The following is an 18,079-nucleotide window of genomic DNA, read 5'->3' on the forward strand; positions in this document are numbered from 1 at the left end:
GGTATATGCTGTTTTTACCCAGTTTCGCCACATTTGTGGATGGTAAGACAGGAGCCTGCCCAATTAGTTGGACAATATGATGTGGTTCAGTGGAGAAATGAAATAACATCTTTCCATAAGAAAAATGTAAATGAAAACAACTTTCAGAACTCTTGAATCCAGCCTATACAGCACATATTGTAAATTTCATATGAAACATATTTTTTTGCAATTTTAAAAAATGTCCTGGTTTAACACAGTTAACTGTAATACAATTTATTGAGTGCTACTATGAAAGTGCCAAGCACTTTGTTAAAACTTCCCCAGTTTTGCTGTTCCGGGAGACACTGCTTTGGGAAAGATCTCCAGTGTTCTCCTTGCTTGATGCTACTAAGAACAAATCCTTCTTTCACCCGAAAAAAAAAAAGTGCCAGGCACTTTGTAAGCTGCCTCCCAAACACTCTATAGGGGTAAGTCTTCCCCCTGTTTTATACTAAGGGTGCAGTGGTTCCAAGAAGTTAATTAACTTGCTCAATGTCACACTTCAAGTAAGAAGTGAAGTGAAAATTCAAACGCAGTTCTGCTTGATTTCAATGATCTTGACTTCTATAATGCCTTTTTTTTTTTATAAACTTTTGCTACTTTCATGCCATCTACTAATTAGGAAATATCTCACTAGGATTCAAAGAACAAAGAAGTATGACAGATGAGATAAACTTTTTTGAATTGGGTGGTGGTGTAGGGAGAAGTTAGCTTTACTTTGTGGTACTGTCAAGTGGTAAAGTTGCAGAAAAATACTGGGGACATTATCTTTACTTACTGATACAATGCTGGGATTAACCTCATTGTTTCCTGTTTCTTTCAAAGCACTATTCTACCTCCGTTGGCCTTTTTTCCCCCCAGTAATTTGCTGCCATTGACTGTAGCTGATGTGTGCTGTTTAACACAGTCCTAGGGTACTAACCAGTCAGTGTGTTTAGTATTTTCTTGTGGACATTATTGTCCCATTATTGTCCCTTGATTATGTGCAGACACTCAGAAAAGCCTCCATGTATGAGTTTTCTATTGCTGCCATAACAAATTGCTGCCAACTAATGGCTTAAAACATCACAAATTTATTATCTTCTAGTTTTTTGAGGTCAGAAGTCTGGTATGGGTCTCCCTGGGCTAAAATCAAGCTGTTGATGGGGCTGTGTTAGCTTCTGAGGCTCTAGGGGAGAGTGCATTTCCTGTTCATTTGGATCATTGACAGAATTCAGTTCTTTGCAGTTGTAGAACCACCAAGGTCCTCATCTTCTTGCTGGCTGTGAGCCAACAGTTGATCTCAGCTTCTAGAGGCCGCCAGCATTCCTTGGCTTCTGGCTCCCTTTCTCCATCTTCAGCGCCAACAATGGCAAGAGTCGTTTTCACATCTCTCTCTCTGACCAACTCTTCTGCCTTTCTCTTCCACCTTTAAGGACTTACGTGATTAGATTGGAAGGTGCAGAGGCTTGATTGAGTTTTTGATTTAAAAGGCTTGAAAACCATATTTTAAAACAAGAAAATTTTGAGAATGAACCATTATGAGAATGGTAGTGTGGTGAGCTCATTTGAGTGTTCGTGGGCAACTGGGCTAAACTAGTACCTCTGCCATCGCTCTGTCCTTCCTCTCTCCCTCCTCCTCCCCCCCACTTGAAAGTCTCTCACTGAAGGTATTTCTGCAATTTCTAAATGACCTTTGCTCATTTACAACTTGCCCTATGACATCTTCTATTTTCACTCTTTGTTTTTCTGGTTTCAAAAATACAGTGCTTTTCACTGATCAGTGAGATCAGAACACGACATCTTAAAAAGAGCATAAGTATCTTATTCAGGATTCTTTGAATCTAAGAGCTAGGAGGAACCTTAGAAATCATTCTTTATCAGACCATTGTACCTTGAAAGAGAATGTGATATTTAAGTTGGTCACTTTTCCTCCATCTGTGTACATTTGCATTTGATGATTTAACTCAGTCTTAATTTATATTTCCTTTTTATTCTTTTATCCCATTTCATCAATTATATTACAAATTAATGTTAAAAACCAGTTTACTGTAAAAACCTCAACCAGATTTCTCTTTATAGATGTGAACACATCAGAGATTTTTCTCTTGTGCTACACTGAACCGTGTTTCTAATTAACTCACAGTTCGACCTAGCTTTAGTTTGGGTGGACCTACAAAATATTTCGAAATAGAGTTTTAAAAAGTATATGGATGTGCTAAGTGGTAAGTAGATTATCCAATAGATAATCCCTTAGCATCATGAAACTGAAGTGATTTGCATTCATTATGGGCACGTTCCCACAAAGGATGTACGTATGTAATCATTTCTGAATGAGTCACAGCTAAACAAAAGTTCATGGCACTGGAACTAAATTTTCATCTTAAGTAGACCAGTGACCTGGCTCATTAGCACGTATTTCACAGGCATATTGCCGAAGTATATAGATAGATGCAATTAGAGACATTTTTTCAAATGATGTGATGCAGCATCACAACATCATATGTTTGGCTTTCTTTCATATAATTACAGATTATATTTTTGAATAGTGGATATTTATTTGATTGCTGATGCAGCCTTGCAGATAGCCTGATCTGGGATAAATAATCCTTTAAAATAAAATAACAATAAGGAAAGTTGATATTATTTATATGCTAAATATGAACTGATACACTTCCGTACCAGGGAGCAAAGTTTGCGATTATTTTTGTTACTGTGGTTTATATGAACTATGCAACATGGCATTTGTTAGTATATAATGTTGAGAATTTATTATTATTTTTATATCATTTAGTCCTTTGGAAAGCAATTATTTCTTTTACTGTAATCTCTTTGTAAGCAAGTATCCTGCCTGCTCTTTTTTACCTATCTCCTAGTGCAGTGTGTGGCACGTAGCAGGTGTTCAGATGTTGAGTGGATGAATGAATGTTTTAAAGTTTATTTTTATTTATTCATTCATTTATATATTTATTTTTGGCTGCACCACACAGCATGTTGAATCTTAGTGCCCCGACCAGGGATCGAACCCTCGCCCCCTGCATTTGCAGCATGGAATCTTAATCACTGGACTGCCAGGGAAATCGCCAATGAATGAATTTAGAGAGAGTAGGTTTTAGGTCTGTAGCCTTGTGCAAATTATTTCACTCAAAGTGTGTTGCATTTCTTCATTTCCTATATAGAGGAATCTAATATGTTACAGTGTTGTTAGAGAGTAAGTTACAGCTATCTTTCCTATGAGAAGAACTAATCCAAAATCCTGATTCTGTTCCTTGCTTGCTGGCACAGACTGAAAGTAATTTTAGTAGAAGCAGTTTACCAGTGACCAGAATACTTTAGTCATGGTTCATCAAATTGTAATTTGATAAAGAAATTAAGATTATAATCTCTTCCAAGACAACGACTACTCTTAAAGTTAAGAGTTATTTGACTTATTTTCACATGTCCTTTACCAAGATGGGGAAAAGTATTTTAGACAAATTTATATTTTAAAACTAGTATGGTTGTACTTAAATGATAATGTGTTTTCTGTGTATAGTTTGAAAACAGGAATGGCTGACTAGGATAAAAGGAAATCTGAGTAGGGTTTAGGAGAAATAAATTTAAAATTAGTACTCAAACAGTGAGCCACATTTACTTATGTTCTGAATTGTTTTATACTTAAAAAGGCTAAACATAATTGCAAAGGTTTAGCAGATATTATTATTATTATTATTATTATTATTATTATTATTATTATTATTATTTGGCCTTACTGCGTGGCTTGCAGGATCTTAGCTCCCTGACCAGGGATTGAACCCGCGGCCATGGCAGTGAAAGCATCGAGCCTTAACCACTGGACCACTAGGGAATTCCCAGCAGATATTAAATTTAAATTAACTAAGTTTTCCTCCTATCAGAAATATTTTAAATAAATGCTTTTACACATTCCTGTTGGTTAACAATAGGAAAAAAAAAGACATAGCAGTTACTAATGTATGAAAACAACATATTCTAAAGCAAAACAATTGATAGTTTGTGAATAAATTTGGATTTTTATTTATTCTCAAATCATTAAATATATATTTACTTTGAGTTATTTGCCAGAATGTGCACCTAGTTAAGGAGGGCTAGTCCAAGAAGCCTTGAATCCAAGAGTGTAGGATTTGGCTTTTGTTCAGCAAGCAGAGAGGAGTCATTGAATACTTTTGAGCAAGGAAGTGACTTTCAGAGCTATAAATACAATCACAGTATGTGAAGAAGCTATACTGTAACAAATATGTAACTTATGTTAAGAACCAAATCCAAGGAAGATGTAATAGATACCCAAAGTGTGGTAGGGGCAGTGAAAGTGGGGAGGTGGTGAAAGATAGATGCATACTAGAGAAATGCTCGGTAGTACTTTGTCAGTTGCCTGGGCATAGGACATGGGGGAGAACCAGGAGTCAAAGATGACTGAAATATTTTGATGATAAGAATTTTCTTTTAGAATCCAGAATATCCTATCGATGTCTCTCTTGAATGCATGACATCTAGATACATTGGAGATTCCTGAACTTTCTTCTGACGGACCAAGCTTCCAGGAATGATCATTAAGAACTATGCAGTCAAATTCATTTCCACTGAGAGTACCTTTAAACAAGCCAATTTTCTCATTAAAGCATGATCTACAAAGAGGTTGGGTTTTGCACATTTAAAAATGACTTACTGCTTCAAGAAATAGCTTGTTGTAGATGGGGTGAGTTGAGGGGAGTAGCATTTAGGCTAGCATTTTCCAACCAGCTGGGCAAACTTTGGCACCTCGACCTTGCTCTCCTCATCTACTTGGTGACTCTTCTCTGCCTCCTTCTCACCTGCACTCTCAGAGTCAGATTAAAAAGGATAACCAACAAGGATATACTGTATAACACAGGGAACTCTGCTCAATGTTATGTGGCAGCCTGGATGGGAGGGGAGTCTGGGGGAGAATGCATACATGCATATATATATGGCTGAGTCACTTTCCTGTGCACCTGAAACTATCACAACATTGTTAATCGGCTATACTCCCATATAAAATAAAAAGTTTAAAAAAAAGAAATTATAAATTGGGGTATGAAACACTGGTTTAAAGGACAGTATGGAAGGAAGGGAATGCTTCTCTCTTGCTTGATATCCTTCTGTCCTATTTGTCTCAAACAGATGGAGGCAGTACTTCATTACTGCCTCACAATTCATAGATCGCCTCTGCAAAACACATACACACAATCTGAAAATACTCCAGTTAGCTTCTCTTCAAAATTCCCACTTAGATGACTGGGAAACGTGAGTGCTGGTTGCCTACTGTCCCATTGTGTAAATGATACAGTCTGCCTCTACCCTTTTTTTTTTTTAAATATTTATTTATTTGGTTGCATCAGGTCTTAGTTGAGGCAGGCAGGCTCCTTAGTTGTGGCATGAGAACTCTTAGTTGCAGCATGCATGTGGGATCTAGTTCCCTGACCAGGGATTGGACCCAGGCCCCCTGCATTGGGAGCACAGAATCTTATCCACTGTGCCACCAGGGAAGTCCCTCTACCCTTTTTGGCTTCCACCCAAGAACACAAACTCTCTTTAAACCAGAGGCCGTAATGTTCCTAAAAAGAAACACCTTACCTCCAAAGTGGCAAACTCCTCAATGAATTATAATTTGCACCTACTCCTTCAAAAAATAAATAAATAAATAAATAAATAACCAGTCTGCCTTTCAGGAAGTCATTACCAATTTTATCAAGAATACTTAATATTTGGGGTAAGCAGATATAGTCATGGTACATAAATGCTTTATGCAAAGGACTCCTTCCTTAGTGTTGCTACACAATGGACAAAATCTTATAAAAGTATTTTTGTAGAGCAATTTTGGTTACTCACATTATAGGGATCTTAGTTAAAACAGTTTTCTAGGACTGTAGTCAAGTGCAGGCTCCTGATGGCATTTCAGGAGTAAAATCAGAAGCCATTTCTGCATTAGAATATGATTCTTGAATGTGTAGATAGGTGAGTGAGCTGTAAGTGACAGTCGAGATTTTTTTCATCTTCTAACAACCTAAGAACTTAAGGTCAGGAATGGTTATGTTTCTTTATGGTAAACATTGTACAAGAGGGATAACTTAAAGTCTTACAGCAAAGTTTTATTTAGAAAAACCTTAATGGTGAGGCAAATATGTACAAAATGGAAAATAATTTTAATATGAAAGATGGTACTAAAATTAGACTTTTTGCTTCACCAAGTTTCACATCTGAGGCAAGCTTGAGAGAACTATCCTTAGTATGATTCCCAGACTCTTTGGGTTTAGAGTCTGTCTTCTGATTTCTCTTTTTGTATTACCTTTCCCTGTCTTAAAAATATTGGCTGCCATATTAAAACATCGATTTGATTAAACATTATATCTAAATGAATGATTTGATATATTCATTGAAATAATTAAAGGTGCCTCTAGGTCATTGCAAAATCAAGGTTGAGATTTGTTACATTTATTACAGGCTTTGAAGACAGAATCAGGGGGACTCGTAGAGCTGCCAATTATAATTCTTAAAACGTGGACTGCAATTGGTTGTTACTTTTAAGTTGGAAAGTCTTACTCTTTGTTTTTTTTAATCATGTTTCCTTTTAAAAGAGAAATAAACATTCCCTTAGGACCTAGTCATGAATTATTGACTTTGTGAAGATGAATATAACTAGGAAATTCAGAAAAGACAGAAAAGGATTGGGTTTTTACCACTTGGTTAATGATTCCTCCTGTTCCCAAAGAGATTTGTCTCAGTGATTTCTAATTGGTTTTGAGTTTGTGGAATCTGCCTTTATAATAAACTCTAAAATTGGATCACTTGGATGTTTGAATATTTAATGAACTGAAATTTTAGGAAGGTGAAAGCCCAATTCTTTAGTAATATGCTTTTCCATTGATATGCACCGTTAGCACCATAGTCAAAATTCAAAGTTGGTGAGCTTCAGGTAATAGGAGTAAAATGACACCTTGGTTAATAAATCCTCTGGGAGCAAAAAACTCCTTTAGAGAAAGGTGGCCTGGGTGTTGGAGCTCCTGTTCCAGTTTCCTCATTTGGAAATTGAAGAAGGAGAAGGCATGCTCCCAACCTCAGGTATAGCTCAGACTTCTCAATGGCCAGGCTGGTGCTGGCTGTACAGGGGCAGGGAGCATCCTTTCAGAGGATTATAACTATATCCTCTGTGCACTGGGAAGGGGACTGTTGACGGTGATGGGAGTCTGTGCCATTTCCACCAACCTGCACATCCATATTGCCATCTGTCTCCCACCACTACCACTTGTGTGCTCTCTCACCTTATATGACTTCTTAAGGTTAAAGGAGCTTCGATTTAGACTTAGCTTTTTTATATAGTAAGTATGAAATCAGCATTTAGAATTCATTTTTTAAAACTTTGAAGTATAGTTGATTTACAATGTTGTATTAGTTTCAGGTAGCACTCATTCTTTTGCTTACTCTTTTATTTCTGCTTCAGGTATCTATATACTATCTATCTATATCTTTCATCCAAATATTATGAGAAATGTAAAGAATGAGAAATTGCATATAAGCCAGGCTTCCAAACAGTAAAATTTTCCAGTCTAGATGCAAGAGACTTGATGTAGTTTAATTAGTATATGAATTTTGAAAGATGAAGGAAGACTAAAGTTTTGAAATACTGTAAATAGAGGGAGCAAACATTAATTTGAACGTGTTTCAGGGACAGGATTGAGCTATTCATTGCACATGCTTTATGGTTTGGATAATTAACTTCCATTCTGTTAGAGTGGAGTATCATTTGTCATTCCATTTTTTTTAGCCCAATTCCGTCATCTGTGTCATACCGCTATTTCTGTGATGGCGATGGGTGGCTTTGGAATTCAGAATCTCTTCTTTTAAATGTTGGTATCAGTAATGTCAAGTTCTCCCTAAATCTGATCTGAGTTATATCCTAGGATATGCTCCCTCCTGACCCCAAATGTGTTGGGAGAATGGTATGAGAGATTTTTAGCATTGGTACTGTTGTTATGGAAGTAGTGGTAAAAGTGGGTAATTTTAGACTGAAATAATTCAACTAACAAATTGCTTCCCTGTAACAGAATGTATCTTTCTGAGATTCTCCTCATGTTTATAAATTAAGCATTGAAATGTCAATTGCTTTATGGCTTCTCCTCTCTGCTGTTTTTCGGGATTGTTGTTTGTTTTTGTTTGTTCTTGCTGTATTGGGTCTTCGTTGCTGTGCTTGGGCTTCCTCTAGTTGCGGCAAAGGGGGGCTACTCTTCATTGTAGTGCGCCGGCTTCTCAGTGTGGTGGCTTCTCTTGTTGCAGAGCACGTGCTCTAGGCTCTCGGGCTTCAGTAGTTGTGGCTCGCTGGCTCTAGAGCACAGGCTCAGTAGTCGTGATGCACGGGTTTAGTTGCTCCAAGGCATGTGGGATCTTCCCGAACCAGGGATCGAACCTGTCTCCCCTGCATTGGCAGGCAGATTCTTAACCACTGTGCCTATATTTTGTTTTTTAGGCTTGGTGTAATGGGAGCAATGTGGGCTCTGGAACCAGACTCAGGTTCAAATCATAGTTACCAGATTCAGGATGAGGCCTTAAACTCTCTGAGCTTCAGTTTCCTGTCTTTAAAATGGGATTTTTATGAGGATTAAGCAGCACAGGGACTGTGTTTGGCACACTGCCTAGCACACAGCAGGTGCTGGGTAGACGATCTTATTTCTATGTTAAAACTGACATCAGCTATTTATTAATGTGATTTTATTTTAAATGTGACAGACATTTGCATATAAAGAAGCTTCTTTACTTTGGAAAATCATTTTAGAGTCTGACCCTATCACCTTGAATTTTTTTCCTCTTTTGTGGGCTCTGGTATTGCTGCAGCAGAAAAGAAAGCCTTGGAAAGATTAGCAGCTATTTTATATCATCTATGCTAAAGATTTCCATTAGCAGATTTATTGCATGTGGACAATAATGTACTTATACTTATGTCGTTAAAAAATACAAATAACTGACCAAAGCTTTATCTTTCTTGACTTTTTTCAAGGAAGCACCTTGTTAAGGAGCTACATTCTCCATAGTTTCTTAAATAGTGATTAATTTACGCCTTCTTAAGAGAAGTTGCTATGATATTTCTAATTCCCTTGTGCAGTGATACTATAAACAACATTTTAGTTGGGACATATCTTTAAATATTTTAGGTTTTAAGGTTTTTTTTTTCTTTTAAAGAAAATACCAGGCTTATTTTATATATATTAACTTACTTCATGAATTGCAAATTTTCTTTCTTATTTTTAAAATCACTTTTTTTTTCTTAATGGAAGTTGAGGGAATGTGTGTGTGTGTGTGTGTATCATTCAGTTTTTGATGGGAGGGGTTAAGGAGAGTTGATTCTAAGTTTTTGAGGTAGGAAGGTTATTAATATCTTTAGAATTCAATACAAAATGCATACTTTGAATCTATAGAAAAATCAATGGGAAATGACTAATAGCATTGTAAGTTTTTAATTTATTTCTCATGGGGGGAGGAAATACCTTGACGGATTTAGCACTCAGATTCAAATGAGTGTGAGAACAGGTGGCTGAATTTTTCCCCCGCCTGCCAATGCAACTTTATCGCAAGAAATGTTTCATTTAGCAAATGCTGCTGCTAGCAGACACTTCTCTGTTTCAGAGCAGAAAAACAAATGTCGGGGGAGTTCTTCTTTGAAGAAAGCCTTTTTCTTGGTTTTCTTTTTAAATTGTGAGTGTGAGAAATATGTATTTTATTTTTCTGGGGCACGGGTGGTAAAGCATGAGTCAGTGCCTTGATTAACCAACCTGACTTGTTGTGTTGTTATTACCACTCATGGCTTTTATTTTTGTTTTTATTTTTGTTTTGTTATTGTGGCTGTTCTTGCACACCAATCCACTGGCACTGACTTTCAGTTATAATAATATTATTACTCTGGTAAATTGTAGTATTTGAATAATACTTTTGACACTAACTGAGAACCCCCTGTTCTTTTGTTACAGTGGCGCTATGTTATTAGAATTACATACATTGTTCGACTTAACCACTTTGTAATGCAATAGTCACAAGCAAGAAGAAGTGCTGTGAAAGTGACTGGGAATTAAAGAGAAAAGTTAAAGGCATTGATATACTTTTCTGGTTTTTCTCTGATTCACTTATTTTTTTCCCTCAGAAATAAAAACAAGTAAAGGGAACAACTTGACACCTATTCTGATAGTCTTGGGCAGTATGTTTTTTCTGCAAGTACATGTATCCAATCAGCATGTTTTATTGAGATTGATGAGTGTTCTAAGACTATTTGAGGCTTTGGAGCCAAACCATGCAATTATGAGATACTCTTCCCTTCCCCATATGGCATACCAACAAACCTGATTGCTATAGTGAATTCTAAGTACACAGTTCTTCATGCAACATCTACCAAACTATTACCTCTACAGAACTATTCATTGTAGAAAACATATTTGAACCAGATTGACAGACCACACTCTTGCTGCAGCCCACCTGCTAGTAATACACAATCCTTTATTGTCATGATGTTCAGTGTAGAAACAAAAAGAATTTGTGCATTTGATGATTTTAAAATTTTCATTAAAAAACCCATTGAGTGGACAATGCCATGCAGATGGCATGGACTTAATACATGTTTGCACTGGCAATTTTGAGAGTATATCTTCCACAGTTCTCTTTGATAAGTTTACAGGTTTGCTGTAAATGGCATATTCTGGAATACTAATGAGGTTGAACATTTTTCTATCTGTTAATCATTTGTACTTACATATTTATGAATTGTGTCCTTCTATCATTTACACCTGTTTCCCTTGGGGTAATTTTTTAAATATGGAAGGCTTTTTTGAGGCAACATTACAGTGTTAATATCACCCTGTCAACATGTGACAATTGCTTATATTTCCTTTGTCTTCAAATAGCAGTACAGAGAAATGCCACAGTCTGTGTATGTTTGGTTTGACCACCTTTGCAATGCTTTCGGTAAGATGATCAGACAAGCTTCTATGTCTACCTAGTGCTCTTCGAAAAAGTAATTGGTCTCTTCGAGCAAGTACAGTTGATTGACTCTTGTACACTTTGTGAAAGATTGCTTTTGTGCTCTGTGGTTGGTCATTGTTTAGAAAATAAGATGTGTCAGCGGTAGTGGGGCCGGCGGGAATGGTGTGGTAGCAATATATAGATGTTGTAAGAAAAAGATTCAATTTTTCAAAAGAAAATTGATGAACACAATCTCTCCCATGAATAATTTTACATTTTTGATGAAATGGGAGTATTTGGACAGGGTTTGCTTGATTCTAAATTGGCATGTAAAAGTGAATCCAAATAATTTTTTTTCTCTCCAAATAACAATTATTTTAAGCAGACTTAGGAATTATTCTCACATGAGTTTACAGAGGACAAAAGCTTTTCTGCATAATTGTCTTATAAACTTCAAAGCTATTATCTACTTATCTCCTGTAAACAGTTGATTCTTCCAATTGATGGACTGGAGGAGAGCAGAGGTACTCTATTATTAGGTAGTCTTGGAGGAGTTAGTGGTAATTAATAATCCTACTGTGTTTCTGACTGCCAGCATTACCTCATGGAGTTAACTCTCAGACTGGGAGGTTATTTAGAACATGAAATTTCTTTAGAAAAACTGTCCTGAGGAGGTTAATCCCTCTATACCAGGGTTTCTCAACCTTGGCATTCTTGAAATTTTTGCCAGTACGCTTTGACGTGGAGACCTTTCCTGTGCATTGTAGGATGTTTATCAGCATCCCACTAGATGAGAGTAGCAACCCCCCTCCCACCACCTTGCGACCATGTAAAATGTCGCCAGACATTGCCAAACATGGGGGTGGGGTGGTGGGAGGCAAAATCCCCTTGATTCCCCTCCCCCCACGGAGAACCACTGGTCCTTATATTGCTTTTAACCATATGACTTAGAAAAAATAAGATTAAAAATGCTATTTGTTCTTGGAATTACTCAGATAATCATTCCTTTAGGGATAGTTTGATGTAATTGTGGCTTGGGGTTTGCAGAGAGGTTTCACCTCCTTGCTCTGTTAAAGAACAATGCTCTTCACATCCAGTCAATAAACTGAATGAAAAGGAGATAGAAGAGAATATTGAATCTGCTGAGAAGGTTGACATGGCATGTGCTGTTACTGATGCAGAAATAATAAGGAGTGTTCTGAATGTTAAAAAGGCAAAAGATGTTGATAAAAAGTCATGAAGAAGATGATTTTAGTGAAGACTTCTTTAGCTTTTGAAGTAATTAGTTAGAAAGCGAGACGTATTATCTTGCGAAGAAAGGGATGCATTTTCATATTCTGCCTTTCGATTTTAAGAGCAAGAGACAAATGACATGGAAACAAGTTGTTATCTGTAGTTTATTCAAAAAAACAAAACAAAACACCTGATTTCCAGGATATGTCACGGGGCGGTGTGGTTTCAGCTTTACTTCTGTCCCATTTACATCTGTGGTTCTATAAAAGGATAATTGATGGTCATTTAAAGCACTGCATGATAAAGAAATGTCTCTGGAATGATCCACAGAAATGAGATTCTGTATTCATTCAGATGACGTATATTAAACCTCTCATGCGTCAGGTTCTGCGCAGGGACTACAGAAACTAATGAAACATTCTGCTTGAATGTCCCATTAAAATAATTCTGGATGAATGGAAATTTTCTGGTTAGGGATACCAGTCACCATCAATCTATTTCCCACTTTTCCATTTGATTCTGTAATTAAATGTCTGTCTGTGAAAGCTGGTTTAAAAGTATCTGTGAGTGTATGTATGCTATAGATCATGTATATAATTTCTTTTAAAAAGCTATTTCTGAAACTAGTGGAAAGCTATATTCATTTTCTTTTATGCTTGTTGAAGTCTTATTTAAATTATTCTCTTCTTTATTAAATATCCATGAGAGTTGAATAAAACATGGTTATATATTATTCATTTTTTGGTTATACTGTGGTTCTAATATCGTTAAGAAGAGTTGATGTCACCCTTAAGGCCAGGATTTTTGCTAATTATTGCAGAATTTAAAACCATTTGGTTGGTGTCGAAATTCAAAAAGCAGGATCTTTAGTAAAAGTATGGTATGGTCTTAAAACTTTTTTTCCTGTTAAAACTGATCAACTTAGATTATAGGTGTGGTAGGAGAAAAGGTGAAATCTTTATGGTATTGGATAGACCCAAGTTAGAGAAACCAATAATTTAACTTTCAGGAAGTTACAAATAAATAGGAAAAAGACAGAGTTCTAGCACTTGGAAATCCATTCTTCCTTCCTCCCTTCCTAATGTCGATTTTAGTAGTTTGCATCCTAAATGCACAAACTCTTTGAGAACCGTGGGCTCTCTGCTCTCAGGCAGGTGATTCAGAAACATCTTCAGCAATATATACTTAAGGAAACACAAGTCTGCCTAGTCTAAGGAATAATGAAAGGTGGTACTATGATGGTCAATTTTTAGTGTAACCTGAGGCCTTTTAACTATTATTTTGCCATTTTCTCTGTGAAACTAACTGACCTGTTGACTACAAGTTCTCTAATGCTTTTTATTGGTCCCTGAAAAATTGCTAAGGTGATATATACATGGGCATAGGTTACATTTATTATTTTTATTATTCGTTTGTTTGGAAAGATGGGAAGGCCACTACACTGTAGCTATTTAGCTAAATAGTCCCAAGTGATTATTTAGTGAGAGATACTCTTAGAAAAAGAAAGAATTTCATGTGTAAAATTTTTTGTTCCGTTGGGGTTGATTAGAACTATAGTAATGCAAGAAGAGGTAATATATTAGGATATCACAGTTAATCTTTGATTTTTATTTATGGGGTCTTTGGAGTTTGGAAACAGACTAGACTTAGATTCAAATCCTGGCTCAGTTGCTTTAATAACTTTGTGACCTTAGGTAAGTCATTTTTAACCCTTCCGTAGCTCATTTTCCCTACCGTTAATAAAAAGGAGATAATATTAATACCTATTGCAATGGATTATTTTGAGGATTATATGAGATCATGTGTGTAAATTTCTTGGCAAGTACCCGATATATAGTGACTGTTCAATAAATGATAAATATTAGTTTTATCTTTCTAAATGTAGGTATTCCAAATTAATGTTAACTGTGAATAACAATTTGATGGTATTGCTACCTAAACAACACAATACCAAAGCAATTACTCTGGCACTAAAAAAACAAACCCTTTGTAATTATAGTTTTGAGCCAGCTTTTAGTTAATTTCTCAGTTTTCATTTATCTAGTCTGACCTCAGAAAGCTTTTTACAAATATATATCTATTTCTTCTATGACGTAGAATGGTATGAGCCTAAAATACAGTGAAACAACATTCAGTATATTCCATAGTCAGATGATTGGCACATAATCAGATGAGTGACTGTGTCTCTAAATCATCTCATTCTTGTGAATTATATGCCAAGTTTTAATTTGTTTTTCTTTCTGATTTAAAAACCTTTTCAGATCTCTAGTGGAAGAGGAAGACCAACACATGAAATTGTCCCTTGGAAGCAGCGAAATGGGCCTCTCCTCCCATTTGCAGTCTTCCAAGGCGGGAACCACACGCATCTTTACCAGCAATACCCACAGTTCTGTGGTGTTACAGGTAATCTCACCTGAAACTAACACAACGTTGTTAATCAACTATACTCCAATATAAAATAAAAAGTTAAAAAAAACAAATAGGTGAATTATATGGTATGCTAGTTATATCTTAATAAAGCTGTTTAAAAAAAGTAACAGGGCAGTAGGTATTGTATAATCCCACCTATTTGTAGAAATAATATACAATGTGTATACCTATATATGCATGTAAATGCATAGTAAAAGGTCTGGAAACATTAGGGAGGCTGGTGAATGATGTCCTACACTTTTTGCTCTGGATAATCCTGCGCTGTTTAATTCTTTTTTTACTATGGAAATATTTTTGTGTCTCACGTGTAATTTAAGAACTATAATGGTTGACCAAACAGTTGTAGCTGGGTCTTACAACCCTTAGCTCTGTCACATTTTAGCTCGGCCTTTGTTGGTCTAGGCTGGTAGTAGGAATGAAGGTGTGAAAGTAAGCCGAGGGTTTGTTCTTTCTTCAACTGATTTTTTATGTCATAATATTTTCTGTGGTGGTGTAGAGGTACCACTCCATATTGCTATTGAAAAACATTGTGTGCTCTCTTTAAAAGTCTATTAAAAATTATGTTCTCACTAACTGAGATTTTTAAGTCCAAGCACTAACAGGGACCGGGTTTTTTTGGTTTCTAATCTTAGGTGTGTGGTTGTCAAGGGAACAAGCTAGAGAAGTGTTTAATGTGTAAATGTTATCATTGTTTTAAAATTAGCAATCACACAAGCTCCAGCTTCAAAAGGCATTGAAAGTAGCTGTCGGGGGAACGGATCCGGATCCGTGGGGAGAAACTATTTAAAGAAGTCTCACTCTGAAGGATACCCCAGTGTACAACTGCAGTGGGAAGGACATGAGTTTAGGCTAAAAGTGCAATCCTAGTTTTACCACTTACCAGCTAGTTATGTGACTTTGGGGAGGTCTTTATCCTCTACGGGCCAGTTTCCTTATCTGTAATGTGCGTAGTAGATGTGGGGATTAAATGTGACAATTTTGGGGAAAGTAAGGTACATAATAAATATCCACTTATTTTTCTTCCACTTGAGCCAAACAGGGAAGGTGTCAGAGGAAATGTTGATCGGAAGTGATGGGTGTGCCAAATAAGGTGGCCATCTGGTTGGCCTGATCTGCTCTAGCAGATTATTTGTCTCCACTAAATAGGCTTCAGGAAACTAGGCTGTCAAAGAAAGTGCCTGGAAATAATTTTGATACCTAATAGGCTTGAATTCCTAGAATTTTGAACAAATTCCAGGAGAATTCGTGATGGAGTTAGCAGTGCAAAATACTTTTACTCAAGTAAGGAAGATGAGCCAGGGTTTGCTTAAGTAGTATTTGGTGAAATCAAGGATTATTTCACATCCATCATTCCTTTACTACTGCTGCAACTGTGGTTACTTCTCGTGGAAAACGTCCATCCTTTGGCTTCACCCTATTATCCCAGGTTGTTAACATCTTTTTTTTTTTTTTTTTTTTTTTTATTATTTTTGGGGGGGTACACCAAGTTCAATCATCTGTTTTTATACACATATCCCTGTATTCCCTCCCTCCCTCGACTCCCCTCCCCACCCTCCCTCAAGTCCCCCCCACCCTCCCCGCCCCAGTCCTCTAAGGCATCTTCCATCCTGGAGTTGAACTCCCTTTGTTATACAACAACTTCCCACTGGCTATCTATTTTACAGTTGGAGAGTAGCACAGACATATATATACTACCAACTGTTAACATCTTTTAAACCCCATCCTATGGTGATTCATCAAATCATAGCTGTCTTTGCACCTTCATTTTTTAAAAATAACAACTTTAGGGAGATATAATTCGCCTATCATAAAATTCACCCATTTAAAGTGTACAATTCAGTGGATTTTAGCATATGCACAAGGTTTTGCACATATCACCACAATCCACTGCAGAACATTTTCATCTGTATTATCACCTTGTATGTATCCATGAGTAGTCATTCCCCATCTACCCCCAACCCCTTTCCTAACCCTAGACAATCATTAGTCTACTATCTAGCTCTATAGTTTTATCTATTCTATATATTTCCTGTAAATGGAATTATAAAATGTGTGGTATTTCGTGACTGGTTTCTTTTACTTAACATGGTGTTTTCAAGGTTCCTCCACACTATAGTAAGCATCAGTACTTCCTTCCTTTTTATAACTAAATAATATTCCATTGTATGGATATACCACTTTTATAAAAATCCATTCATCCATTCATGGGCATTTGGGTTGTTTCCACTTTGGGGTTATTGTGAATAATTATGCTGTGAACATTCATGTGCAAGTGTCTGTCTGGACATGTTTTCATCTATCTTTTGTACATACCTAGGAGTGAAATTGCTGGGTAATATATCAGTCTATGTTTAATCTTTCGAACCACTGCCAGAGTCTTTTCTCAAGTGACTGTATTTTACATTCCCATCGGCAAAGTATGACGATTCCAATTTTTCCATATTCTTGCCCACACGTGTTGTCTGTCTTTTTGATTATTGCCATACTAGAAGGTGTGAAGTGGTATCTTATGGTTTTGATTTGTATTTCCCTGAATGCTAATGATATTGAGCATTTTTCATTTTTGCTTATGGCCACTTGTATGTCATCTTTGGAGAACTGTCTCTTCAGGTCAGTTCTCCATTTTTCTAGTTGAGTTATTTATCTTTTTATTATTCAGTGGTAAGAGTTCTCTATATATTCTAGACACAAATCCCCTAGCAGTTACATGATTTGCAAGTATTTTTTCCCAGCACCTTCAGTTTTGTGGTCTCTTGTTGGTCTTCCAGAACTACTCTGCCAATCTTCAATCCTTTATCCATTCAACCATATGATCTTTGCTACTGCTTTACCTTAGTAGGGTTAAAGGGACAGAGAGTCAGGGCATATTTCTGGAAGACTTCTGATTTTTCATTATTCCCTAAACATATGTTATTCTTTCACACTTAAGTGTCTTTGCACTCATCCCTTCTCCCTGGAATGCCTTTACTTAACTTTTTTGGTCTGGTTAACCCCTACTTATTCATAAGGATCCATCTTAAATGGTAAATGGTAAAACTGGAATTCCAGTTTGGGCCTAAACTCACATTTTTCCCACTACAGTTATGCAGTGGATAATTCTGCAGAGTGAGACGTCTGAAAACAGTTTCTCCCCATGGGTCTGTTCTTCCGACAGCTAATTTCAGTGCCTTTTAAAGCTGGAATTTGTGTGACCCAGGCAGAGTTAGTAGCTCCTGCTTTGCCCCCCTCTCAGCCCATCAGTATCACTGATCAGTGAGATCCACAAGATGTAGAATCTAATTTGTTGTTTCTGTCTGCATATGATCTAGTGCTGGGGCACATGGTGAATGCTTGATAAATGTCAATAAATTATAATTACTGTTATTTATTATTAATATTATTATTATCATTGGAAGAGATAATCCGTATAAAGAGCCTAGCCTAGAACCTGGCACAGAGGAAA

At 36.6% G+C, this 18,079-nt stretch overlaps 1 protein-coding gene across 6 annotated transcripts in view; it reads left to right on the plus strand.

Annotated features, from left to right (window-relative positions):
• KLHL13 (kelch like family member 13) overlaps positions 1-18,079 on the plus strand; it is a 300,973-nt gene that overhangs the window by 250,230 nt on the left and 32,664 nt on the right. For all 6 annotated transcript variants that reach the window (XM_057718335.1, XM_057718336.1, XM_057718340.1 and 3 more), the window contains one exon: positions 14,469-14,610. In XM_057718335.1, the coding sequence (XP_057574318.1) occupies positions 14,469-14,610 (142 nt within the window). The remainder of the gene's footprint in view (positions 1-14,468; positions 14,611-18,079) is intronic.

This window comes from Hippopotamus amphibius, chromosome X (genome assembly GCF_030028045.1).
Source record: "Hippopotamus amphibius kiboko isolate mHipAmp2 chromosome X, mHipAmp2.hap2, whole genome shotgun sequence".
NCBI lineage: Eukaryota > Metazoa > Chordata > Mammalia > Artiodactyla > Hippopotamidae > Hippopotamus > Hippopotamus amphibius.